General features: G+C 47.4%; 1 protein-coding gene across 2 annotated transcripts in view; it reads left to right on the top strand.

Annotated features, from left to right (window-relative positions):
• Positions 1–26,232, top strand: part of LOC141069516 (tRNA (32-2'-O)-methyltransferase regulator THADA-like) — a 178,471-nt gene that overhangs the window by 107,761 nt on the left and 44,478 nt on the right. For both annotated transcript variants that reach the window (XM_073559146.1, XM_073559147.1), the window contains exon 17: positions 21,513–21,692. In XM_073559146.1, coding sequence (XP_073415247.1) covers positions 21,513–21,692 — 180 coding nt within the window. The remainder of the gene's footprint in view (positions 1–21,512; positions 21,693–26,232) is intronic.

Here is a 26,232-nt window from a genome sequence, read left to right as displayed (position 1 = left end):
TACCGATTGTCGCTGTTTAACTCATTATATGCCGCAGTCAGTAGTGATCATAGCATCTTCATGGTTGAGAGTCACCCTCTGCTCCAACACCCTGATTTGATCATAGGATGCAGATGGTTGCTTTGGCAACCTGAGGCCAAATTATGTCTTTCAGGTCTGCCAGTTACAATGGCCTGTTTGGTCTTGCCTTAGTTAGTCTCGAACAGAACAGACCTCCAGTGATTGTAAATTGACAGATTTAATGCCGTACAATAAATAAGTATTGTGGTATCTTAGACTAGCGATAAGATCAGTGAAAGTTCATGTCCCTTAATGAAACTAAGTTGAAAAATAAAACAATAAAATTTGTGCAGTTGTTAAAAAAACAAACAAAAAAGGTATGAAGATTGGAAAAACTCAGGAAAAAAAGTTTTGCTTCAAAAATTGCCATTTTTATGCAAACTTAATTGATATTGTCACGTCTGTAACAAACCAGTTAATCGGCAGGTGAATAGTGTTCTAAAGCCGTGTGCTCTCCCGGCAGCCTCCAGCTTTTAGTCAGAGAGGCACGGCTGACACGACTTCAGTCACCTCTCAGTACACAGTGAGTGGCAGCTGTAATCATGCCCCAGTCACTATTTTTTGTAAAATAGTATTTCCCTTTTGCTTTATTGGGGGAACACAGGAAACCCTGGGTGTATACTGCTGCCACTAGAAGGCTGACGCTAAGAATTTCACTTAAAGAAAAATTTAGTTGCTCCCCTGCTGAGTACATCCACCTGCAGACACTGGACTAAACCAGTTTAGTTGAGTGTCACCTAGGAGGCAGAATTATGATGGTTTTTTTTTTTATTACTGCTAATCTTGACCTTAATCCCTACAAAAGATCGAGAGCACAATAGAGTATGTAATTGCGCAGCTAGTATTCTCTTCTGTGAAGATTGCAGGAGCCTTAACTGACACAGTCATCGTTTAGTTACTGGTGCGGATGGTCCTTGGCTTTTTCTCTGCTTCTCATCAAAGTGTGGCATGTTGCTTGGAACGAAGACCGAGCCGAAGCCTTGGTCCACAGGATAAACCCTCTTAAAGCATAGCCCTATCCAAGCATCCTGCTACTTTGTCCTGGCTCCTTTGGTCTGTGTTCCTCACTGCAGTGATGCCCTCGTATTCCATACTACTGCGGGATTTTCCCTCCCTGCTGATCCCCGTTCTTCCACTATTTTATAGCCCTTTTTATTCGGACTCCCATGACAGCACCACGAGAGAGGGGATCCGCCCTATAGGAACAGGAAACCTACAGATACAAAAGGGCGGCACCTCTCCCACGCATCAGTTGGTTTCCTGTTCCTGAGGGGACGGGATCCTACAGAAGATTTGGATCCCAGGCCGGCCAGCCGACTCCGGTAGCGAGGGGGTCTCCTACCTCGGCCTGGTTCGGATTTCCTGGAGGACGCCACGGTGGCCCAGGATGGGTGTCACGGCGGTGGCGTGGACAGCAGGGAGCGGCGTCCGGAGGATGTCCGTCTCCAGGAATTTAGCCGCCGCCGGTAAGTATACCCCCCCCCGGGGATTCCCGGCTCCGGCGGCGCATATGGGTTGGCAGCGCTGTGCAGGGGGCTGCGACCGGGCGCTGCTCCGGAGCTCCCGGGCGTCCCGCGGGGCTTCCGGCGTTTCCGGGGTAGCGGTGACGTCAGGGGGCGGGCGGAGGAGGCGCTTCCGGGTCAGCGCGCCACTGCACATGCGCGGCGATTCCAAGATGGCGGCGCCCATCGGAAACACCGATGGCGCGAGTTTGGGCGCCAGCTGGGGTAGGGAGCTCCGTTAAGGGGGGGGAGGGGCGCGGCATGGATACTGCTGACCGGAGGAGGGGGTATTTAGGCGGGACCCGGGCAGGGTTCCTTGCCTTGGCCACATTACTACATGCAGCAGTGTGCAGCAGCAGCAGCAGCAGTGGTAATGGAAAGCGATCGAGAGCAGCAGCAGCGGCAGAAGCAAGGGCAGCAGCGGCAAACATCACTGCCGCCCCTGGATGACCTTCGGCAGGTCAAACAGAAAAAGAAAGGGTCCCGTGACAGTAATGCGGGACGAAGTGACCAGTCCACTCGTAAGAGCTCCTCCAGGCAGACAGGAGCATCGGCTGAAAGAAATCCCCCTCGTTCTCCGGTACTTGATTGTGGCACTGGTAAGTGATCTTCGTGAAAGTTCACTCAGTGACGGGACCCCCTTCTGTGTTTTTCTTTTTCTAGGGAAAAAAAAGCTACAAATAAAAATAAACATAGGGAATGCGCACTCTGTGCATGCCCATTACCGGACGCGTGCCTCAAAAGATTGTGCCCCCCCTGTATTCAGCAAACGGTGGCAGAAGAGTCGCCTGCAGTAGCGGCGAGTTTGAGAGACATTGTCAGGGTAGAAATGAGGGAAACCCTAAAGTCCTTGTCTCAGCCGCAAAGTCTAAAGGGCGAGGTCCCGGCGGAGTCTGATTCCTCGGCAGAGTGGAGAAAAAGCAGAGACTCCCAGGCTTCATCTCCCTCGTCCTCCTCAGGAGAAGAGGACTCGGGGCGATTTTGTCTGCCTCTTGACCGGGTAGACAAGCTGGTCAAAGCAGTCAGAGGGACAATGGAAGTAGAGGAGCCTAAGCCCCATTTATTCATGCAGGATGTCATGTTCGGTGGGCTGGAACAGAGGAAGCGGAGAGTCTTTCCGTTAAACCAAAAGATACAGGATCTGATCCACAGAGAGTGGAAAAGACCGGACAAAAGAGGGTCGCTACCACCAGCCCTCAAAAGGAGATACCCCTTCGACAATCCGGCAGTAAGTTCTTGGGACAGAGCCCCCAAATTAGACGCTGCCATTGCGAAGGCATCAAAAAAATCCTCGCTCCCCTTTGAGGACATGGGATCCCTTAAAGATCCCTTAGACAGGAAAGCTGATACTTTCCTGAAAAACACCTGGGAGATGGCGGCCGGGTCCTTAAGACCAGCAGTGGCTTCAACGTGCACGGCCAGGTCCATGATGGTCTGGTTGGATCAGTTGGAGTCACAACTAAAACAGGGTACATCAAGACAGACAATTCTTGGGGCCCTACCGACCATCCAAGAGGGAGCAGCCTTCCTAGCAGATGCCTCAGCGGATGCAGTGAGAATGGCCGCCAGAGCAGCAGGTCTCTCTAATGCAGCTCGCAGAGCCCTGTGGCTAAAGTGCTGGCAGGGAGACATCCAGTCCAGAGCGAAGCTCTGTGCGATTCCATGTGAGGGCGAATACTTGTTTGGAACTGTCCTAGACGAGCTGCTTGAAAAGGCGGGGGACGACAAGAAAAAATTCCCAAACCTTTCATCAGCGTCCTACCGTCGCCCATTTGGTAGAAGGAGATTTGGCCAGGGGAGAAGGCGCAACTCTTCGCCTGTTAGAGATCGACCCAGATGGGAAGACAGAAGGAGACGAGGTACGGGCTATATGTTTACACGCTCGTCGAGAGATCAAAAGAAACCAAATCAATGACTAGCGGTTCCCGTAGGGGGTAGACTGTCATCCTTCTTCCCGGCATGGTCACAGATTACGAATAGTGACTGGGCGCGTAAGGTAATATCCACCGGGCTTAGGTTGGAGTTTACCCAGATCCCGCGGGACACCTTTAAACTGACCCCCTTAAGATCTTCTTATCTCGAACAAGCGGCTTTAGAAGCGGAAGTCTTGAGCCTATGTCAGAAAAATGTTCTGGTAGAGGTTCCAGAGGCTGAAAGAGGAAGAGGGTTTTACTCTCCCCTGTTTCTAATCCAGAAGCCTGATAACACATTCAGAACGATTATAAACCTTCGTTCCCTTAACGAGTATTTGATTAATCATAAATTCAAAATGGAGTCCATTAATACAACAATAAAAATATTGTTTAAAGGTTGTTTTATGGCAGTCATAGATTTGAAAGACGCGTACTATCATGTACCTATCCATACAGACTTCCAGCAGTTCCTGAGGGTGGCAGTTTCAGTAGAGGGCACAGTACGTCATTTTCAGTATAGAGCCCTTCCCTTTGGTCTCTCAGCAGCACCCAGGGTTTTTACAAAGTTAGTGGCCGAAGTTATGGCTCACTTACGGGAGGTGGACGTCTTAATCATTCCATATTTAGACGATTTCTTGATTGTAGGAAAATCGGTGGGTCATTGTAAATCCCAGATAGAAAAAGCTAAATCCAGGTTAGAAAACCTGGGATGGATTTTAAACTACGAGAAATCCCGACTCCAGCCCTTAAAAATACAGAAATTTTTAGGGTTGATACTAAATTCAGACACTCAGCGGTGCCTGCTACCACTAGATAAAATACAAAAGATACAGGAGCAGGTTCTTCGGGCAATGGATAATCCATCTATGACCCTCAGACAGGCCATGTCCCTGTTAGGTTCTCTAACTTCATGCATCCCAGCAGTAAGGTGGGCACAGTTCCATACCAGAACCCTTCAAAACGACGTCTTGATTAATAGCAGGGCCCTTGGAGGCTCCTTACAGAGTCGGATGTGTCTAAGCCCCTCAACTGTTGCATCACTGAGATGGTGGCTTGAGAGCGAGAACCTAGCGTCAGGGGTGCCCTGGATAACACAGATAACCCGTATTATAACCACAGACGCAAGTTCCTTCGGTTGGGGAGCCCATATGGGGACATAGTGGTACAGGGCCAGTGGGATTCTAATTCTGAAATCTCATCCAACCAGAGAGAACTATTGGCGATAGAGCGGGCAGTCAAGAAACTCATTATCTACCTGCAGGGCCATCATGTGAGGATACACTCGGACAACCAGGTAGCGGTAGCATATGTCAACCACCAAGGTGGAACCCGCTCCAGCGCTCTGATGCAGATAACAGAACGGCTCCTCCAGATAGCAGAGAGAAATTGTCTATCTTTGACCGCGCTCCACATCAGCGGAAAGGACAATGTAAGAGCAGACTTTTTAAGCCGCAAGGCTCTAAGACAAGGAGAATGGGCTTTGAACAAAAATATTTACCGCCAGATTGTCCGCAGATGGGGCCAGCCAGAGGTAGACCTCTTTGCCACCAGAAAAAACAGAAAAGAAAGATTGTTCTGCTCTCTGAACCCCAGGGAAAATCCCCTGGCGGTGGATGCCCTACTGATAAGATGGGATTTTTCTCTGGCATACGCCTTCCCACCATTGAATCTTCTTCCTCTGGTAGTCAGGAAGATCAGAGAGGATCAGGCAAGAGTCATACTGATTGCCCCCTTTTGGCCCAGGAGGACCTGGTTCGCATGGTTGAGGACCATGTCGGTAGGCGATCCCTGGGTACTGCCGAACCTTCCGGATCTCCTCCACCAGGGGCCAGTCAGCCACCCACAAGTAGCGGGACTTCATTTGACGGCGTGGTATTTGAAAGGTCACTATTAAAAAATAGAGGGTTCTCCAAGAACTTAATTGACACCCTCCTAAGAAGCAGAAAATTAACCACCACTAATATCTATGCTAGGACCTGGAAACGCTTCCTGTCCACCTTTCACTTTGACATCAGAGATGGAATTCCCACGAAACATATTCTGGAATTTCTCCAGAAAGGTTTCGAATTGGGTCTCTCCACAAGCACGCTAAAAGTACAAGTTTCAGCCTTAGGGGCCCTGTTTGCAGCTGATATTGCAAAAGATTATTGGGTAGCAAGGTTCATCAGAGCAGCGGCCAGATCGAGACCTATACACAAAGACAGATGCGTACCGTGGGACTTAAACTTAGTCCTTACAGCCATGACAGAAAGTCCGTTTGAACCTTTAGATTCCGCCTCACTAAAGATTATATCCCTTAAAACAGCATTCCTGGTAGCAATAACATCCGCACGTAGGGTGAGCGACATACAGGCACTCTCCAGATTGCCTCCTTACACAGAGTTCTTACAGGATAGAGTGATCCTAAGACCAGATCCAGCATACCTTCCCAAGGTAGCAACACAATTCCACAGGACACAGGAGATAGTTCTGCCTTCCTTCCTCCCTAACCCAACCAACCCTAAAGAGCAGAAACTCCAGGCGTTAGATATTAGAAGATGCTTACTGACATATTTAGCAGCCATGGATCCTTGGAAGAAGGAGAACGCATTATTCCTATCCTTCCAAGGTTCCAGGAAAGGATACAGAGTATCAAAACGCACATTAGCAAGGTGGATTAGGGAGGCTATCTCTCTTGCCTACACAGCAGGTGGCGGTCCGGCTCCACAGAACCTGAGGGCACATTCCACTCGGGCCATGGCATCATCCTGGGCGGAGAGATCTGGAGTATCAATTGATCAAATATGTAAGGCGGCCACCTGGTCATCTCCTTCCACCTTTTTTAACCACTATCGGTTAGACATGGGTGCCTCCTCAGACCTCACCTTCGGGCTAAGGGTGCTGCAGGCTGTAGTCCCTCCCTAAGTTAGTTTACATCTCTGTAATTCTCTCGTGGTGCTGTCATGGGAGTCCGAATAAAGTATTAAGTTACGTACCGGTAACGGTATTTTTCGGAAGCCCATGACAGCACCCTTAGTTCCCTCCCTTGTTCACGTATAGGGGTGCACTCCTTTAGAAGATTGTTCATAGAATCACCATATGTGGGAGATGGTATGAAATAATTCGGTTAAATAGGGTAGATAGGTTGTATATATCATATGTTGTGTACTAACCATGGTAGCCTCTCAAGCTCTGTAATCCAACTGATGCGTGGGAGAGGTGCCGCCCTTTTGTAGGTTTCCTGTTCCTATAGGGCGGATCCCCTCTCTCGTGGTGCTGTCATGGGCTTCCGAAAAATACCGTTACCGGTACGTAACTTAATACTTTCGTTCCCCAAGGCACTCCTTGTGATCTCTATGGTGCCCTTCTTGGGGCTTGGACTCTAATTCAGTCTTTGCCTTCTGTTTGTGGCCCTTGTGGGCCTCGTCTCCGCCTTCCCAGACCTGTGTGCAGTTGCTCTTCTTTTCTCCTTCCTCCTTTTCTTCGAGACGCTCATTAGGGGACACAGGACTGTGGTGTATGCTACTGCCGCCAGTAGGCTGACACTAAGTGAATGAAAAAAAGGTTAGCTCCTCCTCCGCCATATACACCCTCGCCCCGATTGCAGGTGAAAACCATTTCATGCTTAGTGTCCATTGGAGGCACATGTCTGTTTTTTTTTTCCAGACTTTTTTTTTTCCCTTCCTGAAGATGAGACAGTGGCGACGGACCCTATTGAAAGGGTCCGATCTCCCCAAACCAACAACGGGCGAGCACGTGCGAGTGTCGCTTTCACGTATCCTCTCCCGCAACGTGGGACATGATGCCCTGACCACCCTAAGGTATTGAAACCCTAGGCTGTACACAGGCACAAGTACAGTCCGTGCGGCCCCCACTGCATCACCAATGCCAGACTGCAGTGATGGAAGGTGGCCGGACGGTCCCTCTCCTCATCCCCTATAGGGAAGATGGAGCTAGGGTGCCTGCACCGTCCTTTTATGCAGCCCCCCCCCTCTCTAACCTGAGCTGGAGCTGAAGCGTTATGAGGGATCACGGAGGAGGGTGGCCTGGGAGGGCTCCTGTAGCACCATTCTGACCCATAGCCCCATTTTCCTGGGGCCAGAGCGGTGCAGCCTCCGCTGCAAGTAGGGCGTCGTCAAGCGCTTCCGGTCGTCTGGCAGCACCGGATCCTAGGTGCAACGCGTCCCGGCCTAGGCCTCTATATCTGGTGGCCCCGCCCGCCCCCGTGGCAGGCGGACACCAAAAATCTAGCCCCCAGCTTCAGCCATGGCTAGGCCGCAGGCGGAAGTCCCGCCCCCCATTCGACACATCATTTCCGGTGGGCCCGACCCGTGGCTCAGGCGGACTCTGACAAATTTAGCCCCCGGCTTCGGACCAACGCTAGGCCACGGGCAGAAGTACTGCCCCCAGGACTCCTTCCACTGGCCTGCCCACAGCTGAGGCGCGCATTTTGAAGCGCTCTGCACTTCCAGGACGGTGTTCCAGGACGGTGAGGGGGCACAGGACTGGAGTAGATTCTACCCCCAACCCCCGATTGTCTATAGGCCCGGTCCTTTTTTCCAGAGGCCACTCTAGGCAAAAGTGGGGTGTGCATACTCCGCTTCTGCAGTCTGCAGCGCTATAGCCTGGCAGATACAGCATGTCCAGAAAAGCTAAGACGCACACGTTTCTATACGCTGCATGCATCTCCTGTCAGTCCGTTTTTCCACAGGCGCAGAGCAAGCGATTATGCGAAACCTGCGATGCCGAACGCGCCCAGGAGCAGTCCCCTGCGATCGAGCCCAGTGTATCAAGTCCCCCGGAATGGGCTCTATCTCTGTCACAGTCAATGGCGTCACTTACTAGAGCAATCGAGTCCCTTCGAGCCCCAGATAGGGGCAGGGACAGTGGCTCACCTGTCTTAGAGGGGTCCTCCACCTAACAGGAGCCTCCGGCCTGCAGGGGCCGCTTTCACTCCAGGCAGACGCAGGGGAAATTAACCCACACAGCGTCTCCCGGTCCATCCGGTGCCTTGGCATCCATGAGCTCTGCCTCTCGCTCGCCTTCACCAGTAGTCGATAACGAGCAAAGCTCAGTTTACGACTCGGACGAGCCGCTTGATTTAGATACTCCAGGGTACCAGGAAACAGTTGACAGCCTCATTGAGGCCGTCAACCAGAATCTTGGGATTGAGGATGATTCCACCTTGTCCTCCGGTCACAAGGAGTCATTTAAGCGAGTCAAGCGGCCTCACCCAAAGTTTGAGGACATAGTGCAACGACACAGGGAACGGCCAGACAAGCGTTTCTCAGGCCAGAAGGTGCTCTAGGCGAGATACCCGTTCACCCCTGATCTCCATAAAAAATGGGCAGAATCCCCAACGGTAGATCCACCCGTGTCACACTTGGCCTCTAAAACCCTGTTATCCATACCTAGTGGTTCATCCATCAAAGATCCCACTGATCGTCTCATAGAGAGCTTGGCTCGCTCAGTGTTTGAGGCATGAGGTTCAGAACTCTCTCCCTCGTTCGCGGCAACTTGGGTAGCCAAGGCCATGGTTTCTTGGTCAGAATCATTGAACAGAGCCTTGCAGGGTATGGACTTACCAGCAGAGGTATCAGAGATCGCAAATCAGTTCACTTTGGCCGGAGACTACTTAATCAATGCATCTTTGGATGCGGCCAACTGCGCGGCTCTCGCTGCCGCAAATGCAATCCCCACTAGGACTGCTCTATGGTTGAGGACATGGCGGGCAGACTCAACCTCCAATAAATCCTTGACTTCTTTGCCTTATCAGAGCGGCCGCCTATTCGGAGAGAAGTTAGATCAGCTCATCTCTGACGCCACAGGGGGAAAGAGCAGTTTTCTCCCTCAGTAAAGGGTCAAACAGCCATTTCGTTACCAGCCTCAGGCACGTTTCCGGTCCTTTCGCAACCCCGGGTGGGCTGCAGCGACCAATCCCTCCGCTTCAGGTCGTCCCAGCCAGGACAGGGATCGTCAAGTCTCATATAGAGCTAACCCGTTGGGGAGAATGCGTACCCAACAGCCCAGGTTAAGGGGACCTAGGTCCCAGAAAGCTTCAGCCAAATGACTCAAGGCAATTTCGAGGCGACACCAGCAAGGTAGGCAGTCGCCTACTTTGGTTTTGCCATATCTGGCTCACCGTCACACACGACACGTGGGTAAGAGAGCTGGTGTCCTCGGGGTACAAGGTAGAGTTTGTCAAGTACCCCCCAAGACGTTTTTTTCTTTCCCGTCCTCCCAAAGTAGATGCCCGGGCAAGGGCTTTACTCAAGGCCATCAAATTGCTCCAGCACAACGGAGTCATTGTTCCCATACCGGAGAATGAGAAATTTCAGGGTTTCTACTCCAACCTGTTCACGGTCCCCAAAAAGGACGGAACTGTCAGGCCCATTCTAGACCTGAAGCTCCTGAACAGATTTATCAGGATCAGACATTTCCGGATGGAGGCTCTCCGTTCAGTCATATCTGCCATGGGGCGGGTAGAATATTTGGCATCGACATCCAAGACGCCTACCTACACATCCCCATTTTCCCTCCGCATCAAAGATTTCTATGCTTCGCCATTAACTGCCTACATTTCCAGTTCGCAGCACTGCCCTTTAGGCTAGCCACCGCCCCCAGAGTGTTCACAAAGGTCATGGCTGTTGTCATGGCCATCCTGCACTCCCGGGGCATAATCTTCTTACCTTACTTAGACGACCTCTTGGTCAAGGGACCTTCATTTCGGGCATGCGAGGAGAGTGTCAACATCACGCTACTAGATACTCTTTCTTTTAGGGTGGTTGGTCAACCAGAAAAAATCATCCCCCGTTCCAGCTCAGAGGATTTCCTTTTTAGGGATGATCTTCGACACTTCCCGAGGGTTGGTAATTCTCCCTCAGGACAAGGCAGGGAGTCCGGACACTTCGCCAACCAGTCCCTCATACCATCCATTTCAGCATGAGGATCCTAGGAAGAATGGTGGCAGCAATGGAAGCGATTCCATTTGCTGAGCTCCATATTCGCCCCCTGCAGCACGCCCTCTTGGCATCCTGGGACAAGAACCCATTCTCTCTAGATTGCCGATGCCAATTGTCCGCACAGGTCAGACAGGTACTCAGGTGGTGGAAATCAGTTCCTCCCTTCTCCAGGGGAAACCTTTTCCCCCAGATCATTGGCTGGTGGTCACAACCGACACCAGCCTCCTCGGGTGGGAAGTGGTTTTCCGCCATCACACGACCCAGGGACGGTGGTCACCGCAGGAGGCATGCCTCCCAATCAACTTGTTAGAGATACAAGCGATCCAGCTGGCTCTGCAACATTTTCATCTTCTAGCAGGCCGCCCCGTCCGGATTCAATCAGACAACGCCACGGCTGTGGCTTACATAAATCATCAGGGGGGCACCCGCAGCAGGACAGTCATGCACGAGGTAGGGCACGTCCTTCACTGGTCTGAGAGAAACCACTCGGTGATATCGGCAGTCCACACCCGGGTGTAATGAACTGGGCGGCAGACTTCCTCAGCCAGCAAGGTCTTGCGTCCGGGGAATGGTCACTACACCCCGAGGTCTTCCGGCAAATTTGCCAATGTTGGGGAACGCCGGATGTGGACCTGATGGGCTCCAGGGTGAACGCCAAGGTGCCCGCATTTGTCGCTCGGTCCTGGGACTCGCAGGCAATCGCCGTGGATGCTTTGGTTTTGCCATGGAACAAGTTTCGCCACCCATACCTATTTCCCCCGCTGCCAATACTTCCAAGGGTCATCAAGAAGATCAAGGCAGAAGGGGTTCCAGTGATTCTGTTGGCCCCAGATTGGCCTCGTCGGGCATGGTACGCAGACCTAATGCAGCTACTCGCCGACGTTCCCTGGCGGCTGCCAGAGCGCCCAGACCTACTTTCCCAGGGCCCGATCTACCAACGAACGCAGGGGCCCTGTAGTTGACGGCTTGGCCGTTGAATCTTGGATTCTGACCCAGGCTGGGTTCGGACGCAAGGTGGTTGCTACAATTGTTAGTGCCTGGAAGCCCGCCTCAGCACATATTTACCACCAGACCTGGAAGGTTTTCTTCACATGGTGTCGGGACCACGGTTGTTTTCCACTGAGAGAGATTCTCTATTCCCAACATCTTGGCCTTTCTCCAGTCTGACCTAGACTCAGGTTTAGTCCCAAGTTCCATCAGGAGATATCGGCCTTATCCGTCCTGTTCCAGCGCAGGATTGCTTCCAATCTGCAGGTAAAGACCTTCATACAGGGGATCTCCCACTTGGTACCTCCCTATAGGGCGCCCCTGGACGCCTGGGACCTTAACCTGGTCCTAAGCGTTCTGCAGGAAGCTCCATTTGAACCACTACAGGATGTCTCATTGTCATACCTTTCCTGGAAGCTAGTATTCCTTGTAGCTATAACCTCAATCAGGCGGGTCTCGGAGCTGGCAGCTCTATCCTGTCGAGCCCCGTTTCTGATTTTCCACAATGATAAGGTGGTTCTCAGACCAGCTCCTCCTTTTCTGCCGAAGGTTGTTTCCAGGTTTCACATTAGTGAGGATATTGTCTTGTCCTCTTTTTGTCCAGCACCGGTACACCGTGTGGAAAGGGCTCTTCATATGTTGGACCTGGTGAGAGCTGTCAGGAGGTACGTGTCACGGACGGCACCCTTTCGTCAGTCAGATGCGCTGTTCGTGCTCCCCGAGGGTCACAGGAAGGGACTCGCTGTCTCAAGATCGACCATAGCCAGGTGGATTCGTTTGTCTATTCAGGAGTCTTACCGCATCAGAGGTGCACTGGTTCCAGCATGGATCAGAGCACACTCTACTCGGGCGGTGGGCTCCTCTTGGGCTCTTCGGCACCAGGCATCAGCGGAACAGGTTTGCAAGGCGGCAACCTGGTCCAGCCTGCACACATTCGTCAAGCCCTACAATATCCATACTCAGGCTTCAGCGGACGCGAGCATGGGTAGAAGGATTCTCCAAGCAGCGGTGGGGCACCTTTAGACAGGAGGTGCGTGTAACTTGGATCGGTGAGTCGACTTCCCGCCCAGGGACTGCTTTGGGACGTCCCACAGTCCTGTGTCCCCCAATGAGGCGAAGGAGAAACATGGATTTTTGTAGTACTCACTGTAAAATCCTTTTCTCCGAGAAGCTCATTGGGGGACACAGCACCCATCCTGTTAGCCAATTGGCTCTTGTTTGTTTACTAATATGTATTTTTGATATTAGGTGGGTTTTCTAGACATTTTGTCTTCTTGTTCATCTCCTATTGCTTTTGCACCAAACTGGTTTTCGCCTGCAATCGGGCGAAGGTGTATATGGCAGAGGAGAAGCTAATCTTTTTTCATTCACTTAGTGTTAGCCTCCTGGCAGCAGTAGCATACACCACAGTCCTGTGTCCCCCAATGAGCGTCTCGAAGAAAAGGATTTTACGGTGAGTACCACAAAAATCCATGTTTTTCCCTTGCTAAGGTCTGCTCTCGCCCCTTCCTGTCTTACCTGGGGGCCACCATCTTTACTGTGTATGCTGCTTCTCAGTATAGCAGCTCCTTCATCCCACTCCTCCACGTCAGATCCTGCAGCCTTGTGCAGTCTTGTGCCTTAGGATATCTAGACCCTCAGACTACAACCCTCCACTCCTCTATAGGACTGAGTAGATTGTCTGTCCTCAGGGAACCAACACTCTCAGCACCCCAGGTCTCTCATGCTCGGAAATGGCCACTCTTGGGGGCTAGATGTGGAAAGTTTGAGATTTTAGCAAAGCCACAAGATCTACCTTTGTGCCCAGCTTTCACTGCAACTTGGGTTGGCATGGCTTTTACTGCCTGGCCACTTTCTTTGCCAGTACAATCCTTCCGAGACCATTGTGTTGTTGGATCCCGTAGAGCAGATTGCCCACGTAGGTAGGTATCTGTGCATTGTCTCGCTTAGACATGCCAAATGTTCTTCAATCAATATTGTAGCAATCTATTGTGTTTTTGGCTCAATTAGGTTCCACAGTCCCACATCAAAAGGATCCCTTATTAACTTTCCCTTTGAGGGCTCTCGCTTTTTTGTGACCGAGCTGGGATCACCCCGGACACCTCAAGAACACCCTGCTTCCAAGGGATGTTGCTTTCACCCTGCTAGCAGTCCACATCATTGTCATCTTTTTCGGTAATTCTTATATATCTTCAAGAGAGGCTTATGCACCTCAAGAGATGAAGAGACCTCCATACAAGCCAGTTCCATTGCGCCATCTATGTGGCTAGTGGACAGTTCCTCAATTTCCATATTCAAAATGGAGGAATTCTCCATTGCAAAGCACCCCCATATAGGAACCTTTGTCATCTGGCATCCAGTGTTCTACTCCTCTAGCACAATATGGACCCTGCAGCCGTTGACAATTAGATCAGAGAGGTCGTTTCTTTCTTCACATTAAATAAAGTTTTTATCTGCACGACCCTCCACTACAGGGTTGGGGATGTAGAGGAAGTGTCCAAGCGCTGACCTGCATGATAGGATATATCTCCTCGCTCTCCGATTGTCCTAGTTCAAACCTCTGTATAGGTTTTTCCCTTGTCATCCTAAATGGGACATATCAGTTTAGCACCACCCTGAACCTGATGCTGTTGAACAAACGAACTCGACTACATCACTTCAAAATGGAATCAGTTTGTTCCTTTGAAACCTTCATAATATCCTGATAAGTTCTGTTGTCCGTGGACACTTTCTGTGCATCTTTCATAGCTTACCAGAGGCTGTTGTTCATTTCGCAGTCCAACATGCTCATTTCCAGTTGTAACTCTTCAGGCTCACTACAGCCAATTATGTATGCGAAGGTCAGGGACCACCATTGTGTGCAAGGGGAACTGTAGGTGACCCCTGCCTGGACAACATTCTTATCCTATGCTCCCTCTCGTTCAGAGAACTTCTAGAGTCTGTAGATCACCCTGGACAGACTTTCCCGTTTCAGATAGATTGACAAAAAATCGAACTCATCTCTGATTTCTGCTCAGCGTTTAGTCTCATTGGGGTCGATGCAAAAATTATCCTTTGTCTGCTCCTCTAAGCAGCATCTGTTCTTTGAAGAGTTACTCGCAATATCCCTCCACTTCTGTATGAGCATCTTAGGAGAGATTGTTACTGCCATCAAGCTTTTCCTTTGTTCAATTTCTTTACCATGCACTGCAACTTTCACTTCTCTCTCATTGGGACAAGACTGTGTTCTCCCTGGATTATCAGCTGCTCCCACCTAGCGTCAGGCAATTTTTTGTTCTGGTGGCAGGTCTTACCCCTCCCTCGCCTAGTCAGCTCTTTTTTTTTTTAATTAACTGCCAGATGGACGCCAGTCTTCTCAGATATGCTGTCTTCCGGAAGTCCACTGTTCAGGGTCTCACAAGGCATCTACTGTATGTCCTGGAGCTCAAGGCCATTTTGTCTGTGCTTTATTAGCAGGACAAGCTGTCAGGTCTACCCCTCCGGATCCAGTCCAACAGTGCCCACCGCTGTGGCATTACATCTTCCATAGCGCAGAACGCCAAGTCATCTAGCCACAACAGAGATCTCTGTGAATTTTATCTCAGCAAAATGAAGAATTTCAACAATCGCAGATGTCCGTCATACCCACAGTAGAATACTGTTCATCAGATTTCCTAAGCCACAAAGGGAAGTGTTCTCTTCATCTGGAGGACATCTTCCTCCAGATTTAGATTAAATGGGGTCCTCCAGATGTTGACCTGATGCCATTCAGTCTGAACCAAAATTGCCTAAAAAGATTAAGTCGGAAGGGATTCCCGTCTTACTCATGGTCTCAGATTGGCACAGAAGATCCTGTTACGCAGAAGTTATCAACTTTCTCACAGATGTTCCGTGGAGATATCCTGATCCTCAAGACCTACTTTCTCAGGGTGCCTCTAATCAGGACTTTTCTTCAGCACCTGGTTCATTCAGTTCCTCTTTACTGGCGCCCCTTTGATCCAGGGGATCTCATCCTGGTCTTTAACTACTTAGTCTTTGATACCGTACAGTGCTCCTAAACCAATCTGGGACATAATCTTGCTCTCCTGGCAGGTTGCTTTCCTGGTAGTTATTACTTCCATTAGACTAGACTGCAGCTGGTGGCTCTCTCTTGTGGCTCTCCATTCCTTGTCTTTCTGCAGGATAAAGTCATTTTTGTTCAGTACCTTCCTAAGGTACCTTTCAACATTAATGAAGAGATTGTTCCATCTTCCTTCTGTTCATCTCTCTCTCATCCAACTGACTTATCTTTATATATGTTGGACTTGGTCAGAGTGGTGTGTAACTTCTTGTCAGTGACTGACGTACAGGTCTCTCCCTCTCTAAGGTTTCCATCACATGCTGGATATGTTCTGCCATTCTGAAAGGGTATGTCACTAAGGACAATGTGCCTCACCGGGGGGTTAAGGCTAACTCTACCCAGGCAGTGGGGGCCTCCTTAAAGGGAAGGTGCCGTGTTTTTTCATAATTTAATGTAAAAAAGAAAATAGTATAAAAAGATATTGTCCCCTAAGCTTGACTCAGTGGTGTGTATGGATTTTTTTTTTTCTGTAGTAATGCAGCCACTGGGGGCTGCCATCTTACCTCTCTGGCTGCTGAACGACATTTTCCATGCTCATTTACGGCAGTCCCTGGGCATAAGAGATAATAGTCGGCTGCCTACCCTATCTCTTTCATTGCAGCTGCATCAGGAGTGAACTGGCCACGCCTCTGTGGGCAGCTCAATTCACAGCTGTAGGTTTGGCCAGGCGCCATCTTATTAGAGCCCAGTGCTTTTCTTTTAGCAATAGCCCTGGATGCTGTACTGTTCCAGCATAACAGGGCTTGGATGTTCACTCTGCACATACCAGCTGCAGGAGAGGAACGAGCTCCTGGACACCAAGCTGCTCTTTCCAAAACACACGGCCAGCTGCTGCCCCTGCAAAACATAGGAGGAGCTGCTCCCTGCTGTTTCAAAACACTTGGCAATCTGCTGGACATCTAATCCTCTCCTGTGTGATACTGACTGCTGAGCTGTGTATCTAATCCTCTCCTGTGTGATACTGTGTGCTGAGTCGTGTATCTAATCCTCTCCTGTGTGATACTGTGTGCTGAGCCGTGTATCTAATCCTATCCCGTGTGATACTGCTCTCCTGAAATACTCTGTGCTGCTGTCACCCTGCTCCTCCACCATATATCTCCCTCTGTGCCCCCCATAGACCAGCACACTGCTCTCCTGAAATACTCTGCTGCTGTCACCCTGCTCCTCCCCCATATATCTCCCTCTGTGCCCCCCATAGACCAGCACACTGCTCTCCTGAAATACTCTGTGCTGCTGTCACCCTGCTCCTCCCCCATATACCTCCCTCTGTGCCCCCCCATAGACCAGCACACTGCTCTCCTGAAATACTCTGTGCTGCTGTCACCCTGCTCCCAGAATCCTTGCTGCCTGCCATCCTCAGTGACCAAAGACACCATTCCTCTCCTCAGATCCTGTCCTGGCGATGTGTGAAAGCGAGGTGACGGGCCTGATGTATGGTGGAAGGAGCAGGGTGACAGCAGCACAGAGTATTTCAGGAGAGCAGTGTGCTGATCTATGGGGGCACCCAGTTCGGTGCCAGGGATTGTACATAGAGCGCTGTGTTTTATACACATGGATGGACCGTCTTCTTGTCTGCTCCACAGAAATCCAGGAAACATTTCTGCTGTTTGATGGCCTGTTCTGATCCAGAATTTACATGCAAAGACAGTCAGTAACTTTGCAGGCCCCATCAAAATGGCTGCTCACTGTGTTCCTAAATGTCATCCTCTCTTTTCCCTTAGCAAACACCCAGAAGGGGAGGAGAGGAGTGACATCACACCCATGTCAGCAGACTCCGCCCATATTTACTCCAGTGCAGTAATGTGAGCTAGTTGCACTAGGTTTTTGTGCCAAACTTCAGTAGCTGCTCCCCCTAGTGTTAACAAGTGAAAATGCCAAACTTTTTAAAATTATTTTTCATATTTTACAAAATTAAAAACAAATGATAATATTTTTTAAGAAAATGTAAACATTAATTCTTTACATTTTTTTCAATTGCTGAAAAAAAAATTTTTGGATGTCACCTTCCCTTTAACCATTCGACATCAAGCTTCTGTTCTACAGCTTTGTAAGACTATAACATGATCTTTCGTTCACACGTTCTCAACATTTTACAGAGTTTAGAGCTTTGCATCATCTGATACGAGCCAGGGTAGAAGGGCACTGCAAGCCAGCTCACCAGAAAATGAAAGCAGAAACTCGGAGCTCCGTGTAGACTCACGTCAAAGATCAGGAGGAAGAAGAATCAGCTCCAGCTGCTAGAAAAATCTTCTTTAATGGAAAATATTTAAAATATACAGATCAAGAAGCTCTCCATATAACCACACCACAGCAGAAGAGAACAGGCTACGCGTTTCGACCTGACGGTCTTTGTCAAAGCCATGCTAGTAATCTACCTTAGATTGAATATATATGTGCGGTTGACAAATAAAACAGCATACAAAAATCACATGACATTACAAACCAATCAATTAGAACACACATATTTCAACACATATATGCGCAATAAAACTAACAATAGTGCAACAATAAATCGTGTCTTTTGTTGAGAGCATTAGGATGTCTTGTATTTAGATGGTATATCCAAAATGCTTCTCGGGTAAGGAGGCATCGCCTGATGTCTCCCCCCCGAGATGACAGGCTAACGCGTTCTATGCCATGGACTTTAAGGTGCGATGTATTGCGGGCATGATGCTCAATAAAATGTTTGGAAACTGCCGAAATATTGCGTGTGTAATTACTTGTACTACCAATGTCGTGTAGGTGTTCCCGTATTCTGATTTTGAGCTGCCTGGAAGTACAGCCAACATAGGATAAATCACATTGGTCACAGTTAATTTTATACACTATATTGCTGGAATTACAATTAATATAATTTTTTATTTTAAAATGTGAAGTATGATTATTATTAGTAAATTCCTGAGATATTTGAACATATTTGCACATCTTGCAGACGTTGGCACCACATTTGTAAAAACCTTTAGTGGTTAGCCAATTTTCTTTAGATTTTTGATGCATTAATGAAAACATACTGGGGGATAATATACTACCCAAAGAAGGTGCTTTTCTGGACACTACATTGATACCTGATGACAGAATTTTGGCTAGTTTGTCATCTTCATAAAGAATGGGTAAGAATTTACAAATAATATGTTCAATGGGGAATTTTTCTTACAATTAAGAGGAGTCGCGATGGGAGCCAAGTTTTCACCTTCCCTCGCAAATTTGGTAATGTCCTTTTGGGAGATGGAATTTATATACTCCACTACAAATCCTTTTGCTGAGCAATTGATCTGGTATGGCAGATATATCGATGATACCCTCATCATTTGGGGTGGAGATATATCTGCCATACCAGATTTTGTGAAATACATGAATTCTAATAAATACAATATCCAATTCACCTATAATTATAGCTCTGATAGCATTTCATTTTTGGATTTAGATTTGGGGGGTACAGATGGTGCAGTAATTTTTACTAAAACGCACCATAAACCCTATAGTGGAAACACAGTTCTACATGCAGCAAGTAGCCACAATAAGCACACGATCAGGTCCATCCCTGTGGGCGAATACACTAGAATTAAACAAAATTGTAGTTCAGAGAAGGTTTTAAAGGAAGAATTCAGACATGTTACCAATAAATTGAGAAACCGCAGCTATCCGAACTGGACTCTGACCAGAGCAAAGAAAATACTGCAGACTAAAAATCGGGATGAATTATTGGCACCTAATTCAAAGAGTAGAAAAAAGGCAGCACACTTGGGAACAAAACATAGTAACATAGTTATTAAGGTTGAAGGGAGACTCTAAGTCCATCTAGTTCAACCCATGTCCTATCCTAACTTGCCTTAAAACCCTACATATGTTTTCAATATAGTCCGCAATTTTCATCTATTAAAAATATTATTTGTAAATTCTTACCCATTCTTTATGAAGATGACAAACTAGCCAAAATTCTGTCATCAGGTATCAATGTAGTGTCCAGAAAAGCACCTTCTTTGGGTAGTATATTATCCCCCAGTATGTTTTCATTAATGCATCAAAAATCTAAAGAAAATTGGCTAACCACTAAAGGTTTTTACAAATGTGGTGCCAACGTCTGCAAGATGTGCAAATATGTTCAAATATCTCAGGAATTTACTAATAATAATCATACTTCACATTTTAAAATAAAAAATTATATTAATTGTAATTCCAGCAATATAGTGTATAAAATTAACTGTGACCAATGTGATTTATCCTATGTTGGCTGTACTTCCAGGCAGCTCAAAATCAGAATAAGGGAACACCTACACGACATTGGTAGTACAAGTAATTACACACGCAATATTTCGGCAGTTTCCAAACATTTTATTGAGCATCATGCCTGCAATACATCGCACCTTAAAGTTCAGGGCATAGAACGCGTTAACCTGTCATCTCAGGGGGGAGACATCAGGCAATACCTCCTTACCCGAGAAGCATTTTGGATATACCATCTAAATACAAGACATCCTAATGGTCTCAACAAAAGACACGATTTATTGTTGCACTATTGTTAATTTTATTGCGCATATATGTGTTGAAATATGTGTGTTCTAATTGATTGGTTTGTAATGTCATGTGATATTTGTATGCTGTTTTATTTGTCAACCACACATATATTATTCAATCTAAGGTAGATTACTAGCATGGCTTTGACAAAGACCGTCAGGTCGAAACGCGTAGCCTGTTCTCTTCTGCTGTGGTGTGGTTATATGGAGAGCTTCTTGATCTGTATATTTTAAATATTTTCCATTAAAGAAGATTTTACTAGCAGCTGGAGCTGATTCTTCTTCCTTCTGATATTCTTTACTTGCCATTTATCTTTGTTCTGGTTTACTTATGTTTCCCATCCTTGGGACAGCTACGGGGTCTTCCATGGTTGTCCTGTGTCCCCCAAATAAGCATTTACCATAAAATTCCTTTTTCGTTGCTTTCATTGGGAAATACGACTCCCACCCTTATGGCTCTTCCAGTTGTTTTATTTCCATTGTGGCCTATGACTTCATGCTGTGTTTTATTGTACTGTTCTTAAATATTGAATACCTTAAGGATTAACATTCTTTCTGACAGCCATTTTGAACAGAAAAAAAACAAAGACAGAAACATATTGATTAAATGCCCTGCAGTAAATAAATAGCATAGTGCATGAAAATAATATACGTTACTTATTTAATATGTTTTTTTATAATAAAAAAAAATACGAAAACCATCCCACCACTCCACGGTGACCGTAATTGGGACAGCCCTAACTGTAATAATAAAAACCTTACCGTTTGTCAAATGCTATGCATGTAGATAAGGGCTGTGAGGGACTGAGCCAAACTAGTGAACACACAGCCAAGGGAGACCACATCAGCTCAGTACAAAGGCAGGCCACACCTTTATATGCACATGATTCAAACAGACTGAAAAAACCCAAAGGTATGAACTGGGACATAAACTGGTGTGCATGCCGTGTGAATGTTGAATACTTACAGAACTGGTTTTAAAATGGGGTCTTGTTTGGGGTTTTTCCAGTATATAGACCCCACAAACACAATTCAAAACCGAATTGGTCCTTAAAAATAGGTTTTGTAAATTTCTTTCTAACATCCTATCAAAATGAAACGCCATTAGAAAAGTGGTTTAAGGGCATAAAATGGCAAATTTTGAAATTGCTAATTCTTCTTAAGTTTTGGCAAATGTCTGGTATTTCCATAAATAATCACACATTTTTTCTAACTAACCACTAACAAGCAGTACAAATTGTACATTCTCAGAATCAATGGGAACAGAATAAGCATTGCAAAGCTATCACCACATAAAGTGACACATGTCTGATTTGAAAATGGAGTTTTTCAGGAAAGTCAAAACTAGCTTAGACAGTAAGAGGTTAATGAAATTTACATAAAACAAATTCCTGTAAAGATAGTCTGCGATAGGTCAAGCATAGCTCGAGAACATATTGCATGTTAGTCACAGAGATGCAATTATGATCTTTCTCATGCTTGCTTTCACCATTTAGGGGTGCTTTCTGCTCTGAGGTTCTGTCTGTTGGATGTTGCTCCAATGTCACAATTCATCTTGCAAGCTGATCAGGCCACCAGCTGGCATTGTCTCCTGCAGAAGCTTGTTAGCTTGTTACAAGAAATAACATCATTCTTACTTGGCATACTACACAAAGCATGGAAGGGAGAGCCTTCAGGTAAGACACTAATAACATTATCCTTAGCAATTGTCCTAGAACCTTATTGGCTCTGGAAAATGCTACATGGCATCAGCAATGTATTAAAGCCAAATTGCTCCAACAGTAAAATTTCCCCCTTTCTCCTCTGAACCCTGCCTTGTACTACAAAAATGTGTTTTAGTTAAAAGAAGTAAAGTAAACAACTCCTTTTAAGCTAGAACAATATTGGCTTCTTTCTTCCAGAACCAGCGTCACACTTGTCCATTGGTTGTGTATACTATTGCAGCGAAACCTTCTTTACTGAAATGAAAACAACCCATGGATATGTGAGAGATTCCCTCTCAACCCCTTTAAAAGGATCTTCTCAATTTTGGACATTTATTCCTCTGGGACCCCTGCTTTTGTGGGGGAATGTATTTAGCCTTTCACATAAGACCTCATTGAAATGTCTAATTTTCACGCATAGGTTCTATCCGTGATTTTCACAGATAGAACATATAACAATATAATCTATGAGGCTGCTCACATGTTCATGCTTTTTTGCGGACCGCATGTCCACAAAAAAATAATCACAGAGACATGACTATTTTTTGATCCAAGTCATTGATTAAAATTGCTAATACAAGTCTAAAGGCTCTTGAAAATCACAGAAAGCACACAGATGGCATCCGTCCGCTGTCAGTGATGAACATTGTAATGGATGTGTGAAAATCATTGATGAAAGACTGATGGCAAAAACTGAAACTGATCAAACACTAATGAAAATTGGGTGAGATACTCTGATGACAGTTTTTTGCCTATGTGAAAAACCACGAACGTCTGAATGAGGCCAAACTTGTAGAAATGAATGGAGACAGCTGCACACATACATGCCCACCTCTTCAATTATTCTCCACCAAGATATAGCTGCCAGTATCTACCTTCTTTCTCAGGTTGGGGAACTCCTGTTCTCCATGTTGCTTTGGGTTCCGTGGGTGGAATCCATCAGACTTCTCTAGCATGTCCCGTGGATATACAGTATAATAAATTTCCAACTTGGCAATATCCCTTTTAAATGGATTCTGTCACCAAGTTTTTGCTATCACATCTAAGAGAAATATCATTGTAAAACAGTGATTTTATCAAAACTGCACCCTGCAGCCTAGTGATTGACACACTGCTTGTTTCAGGATCTTTTGACTCTACATTATATTGCTCTTAGACCTTGTGACAAATACCCTTGAAAGAGGAACTTTGACTAGGTTTAGCAGGTTAAAGCACTACTCCAGTGTTTGTTTTTTTATTTCAGGGCTGAAATCGTACCACTAACGTAATGTTCCTGACCCTAGTATTACATTTACCAGCTGCTGTCTTCAGCTCTTCCCAGTGCCACTCCAGTCTCTTGCCACCATCTTTTGACAGCTTGGGGACCTTGTCTGTCTGACCGACGGGGATGATTTTACCGCCGATCAGAAGTGATGTTTGCTGCGCTGTCATGCACATGACAATGTGGCGAAAACTGTATGTTCGGGTCCAACATTCAAGTGAATGGGGTTTGGGTCCGCTGCTCAGTGTCCCTGCTGGATGACAGGCTGTATGGTTGCATCATGCAACCATGCAGCCTTCCATTTAGATGTAGCAGAGCTGACTGTGAGGTCACATCTTGCTGTCCTTGACATATCTGCAGCAAATACGCTGCAAAAAGTCAACCTGCATTTTTGCAGCATCTTCACCATTCATTCAAGTCAACGGGTGAAAATAGCTGAAAAAAAGCTAAAAGAAGTGACATGCTCTATATCCAAAACAAACATGCAAAGCACAAAATGCTGATGACAAAAAAAAACAATGCGTGTGCATGAGATTTCTGAAATCTCATAGGCTTTGCTGATACTGTAAAAAGCAGCTGAAAATTATCAGAAAAAAACGCCCAGTGTGAACATAGATTTTTTCATTTTGCTTTGATTCTTGGTTATGATTGTTAATGGCCACAGTGTGAATATGCACCTACAGATTACAGTTATTTCAACATGGTTTCCAACTCATTTCTTTGGTGCTGCTTTTCTAACACTATTTACTTGTGGATAGCTGTACGACCACAGGTAAATAGTGTTTCTTTATTGCTTCATTGGGTGACAGGTAGCCATGGGTGCGTGCTGCTGTCGCTAGGGGGCTGACACTAGGCAAAAAAGGGAAATAGCTCCTCCTCAACAGTATACACCCACCGAGTGACACAAAGCACCTCAGTTTAAGCTTAGTGCCTGTAGTTGGCAGACCTGGATCTGATCCCAGTTCCGCAGTTTTCCTTTTCAGGTTTCCTTTTGTGTTTTTATTAATATTTTCCCTTTGCTTTTCAGGTTCCTTTCTCTTAGGTTAACGGTGTAATTTCTCACCCTGTTTTTCCACACTTATGTGACCGAGAGAGCAGTGTTGTGTCACCCACATCGCCCACTCTCGGACCCACAAGGCAGGACCTAATTCCATCCCTTGTCCCCTTCACGCGTGTTTCAGGGTGATTTGCAGTGGCCAGTCCTTGCCTTTTCCCCACCCCTCTCCTAGGATAGGGTTGAGGAGGAAGACGGTGTTCACCAGTGGCCTTCCCCCTTCTTGTAAGGGGTTGACGCCATCTTCTGCACCGTTTGATTCCAGCGACCGCCATCCACCGGAGGGCTCCTGAAGTTATCCTCATTGCTGCAGAAGGTTCGGGAACTCCACCGCACAGGTATGTCTCCCTCCTTTCCCTCCTCAGCTGCAGGCGGTAACCCCAGGAACACTATCCCTTCATCTCACACGGGAAAGGACGGCGTTAGTAGAGGGGAAAGCCGGCCCAGCCACGGCCATTTTTCCTTAGTGCTTGTGGGCACATCCCTCCTTTTGCTGGCCGCACTTCTTCCCGGCTTTCTATGGCGTTTGAATCGTGCGCTCTTTTTAACCAATAGGAGGTTTCTTCTCTTCCTCCACTTCTTGCTAAGTTTAGCCACGCCCTCCGGCAGCGCTCCCTTCTTTGGCCCATTTTTTCGCTCCTATCATGGAGCTTCCCCTTCCTGGCTGTTCACGCCCCTGGCGTGTCAGCCAATGGGGGGGGGACATTCATTTTCACGGTCCGGCAAATCTTCCTGGCTGTTCATGCCCCCGGCGTGTCATTCAATAGGATGTTTACTTTCGTTTTTACCAGCCGGCATACCACACGCCCACCGCAGTGCACCAACGTGAGGTGACACAAGCCAATGCTGCATCAGCTTCTGTGCCTCTGCAGCTGGCGGTCCTGATTATTACACCATCATATCCTGCTCTCTCTGCATGACCTGCGGATACCTGCACACAGGGGGACAGCCATCCACAGTTTCTTCTGCTGGTTGTCTCTGGCATCTGGTAGACTCTGCTCTATCTTCTTGATCTCTCCTCCACAGCAGTATTCCCAAGGCTCGACTTATGTCCAACCCTTCAGAGGCTTCTTTCTGCCCCAGTAAGCCTACTGTGATTCACTACGCCTGTGACCTCTGCAAAAGAAAGTGGTCTTTAGATTAACCTTCCCCATTCTGCCTGTCCTGCAGTCCTTCCAACATGGCCCCACAGGAGCACCCTAACGCCGTGACGAGAGCACACCCCTCCCTCCGGAGTGGTCTCTTGCCATGTTGCAGTCAGTCTCCGACCTGACAAAAATATCACAGTCCCTGGTCCAGATACTGGAGCGACTTCCACATTTGTGTTCAGCCACCAGTGCTCCAAACGCCTCTCACGGTGATTCGCATGCACCTGACCACGACCTTCGCAGGGACAGTTCTTCCTCCAGTTCTTCGGGTCACTCTGCTTCCTCCAGGATGCATTCCTCACCCCATGCCCCCTCCTCGGAAGCGGCTTTTGGGTCAGATACAGATTCCCAGTCTGAGTCTGATAAGGACCAGGTCTCAAAAATGCATGATATGGTCAATAGCCTTATCTTGGCAATTACCCAAACTCTTAACCTAAAGGAGGATGAGGCATCTGTTCAGTAGCGCTCCATTTACTTCAAACAGGTAAATCGTCCTTCCTGGATTTTTTTCCACTCACAGGCAGTTTGAAGCAATTATGTCTAAATACTGTGAACACCCTGAAGGAAGGAAGCAGCTAGACATTCTTTAGCCCAGACCTCGTTGGTATATGGGCAGAGTCCCCTAATATGGACCCGTCAGTTTCTCGCCTGTCTTCTAAGACAGTCTTGTCTCTTGAAGATGCTATGGATAGACAGATTGAATCCTTGGCTAAGTCAGCCTTTGAAGCAGCTGACGCCTCCCTTTGCCCCATTTTTGCCTCCACCTGGGTGGGAAAGTCCATGTCTGCCTAGGCAAGAATGCTTCATAGGGTATCATAGCGGCAGCTCCTCCGGATGAGATGGCAGACTTGGCAGACCCAATTGCCCATGCTGGCAAATATCTTCTGACCGCCTCCATGAATGCGCCCGGTTATTCCGCCAGGGCTACCAGCAATATCGTTGCTATACGCCGCATTGGAATTCAGATCCACCGTCTAAAAAGTCCCTCACTAACTTTGCCTTTCAAGGATCTAGACTTTTTGGGTCCAAACTGGATCAAATAATTTCGGA

The sequence above is a fragment of the Dendrobates tinctorius genome, unplaced genomic scaffold (assembly GCF_039654945.1).
Source record: "Dendrobates tinctorius isolate UK_male_01 unplaced genomic scaffold, ASM3965494v1 ptg000265l, whole genome shotgun sequence".
Lineage (NCBI taxonomy): Eukaryota > Metazoa > Chordata > Amphibia > Anura > Dendrobatidae > Dendrobates > Dendrobates tinctorius.
This window is presented reverse-complemented; position numbering and strand designations above follow the sequence as displayed.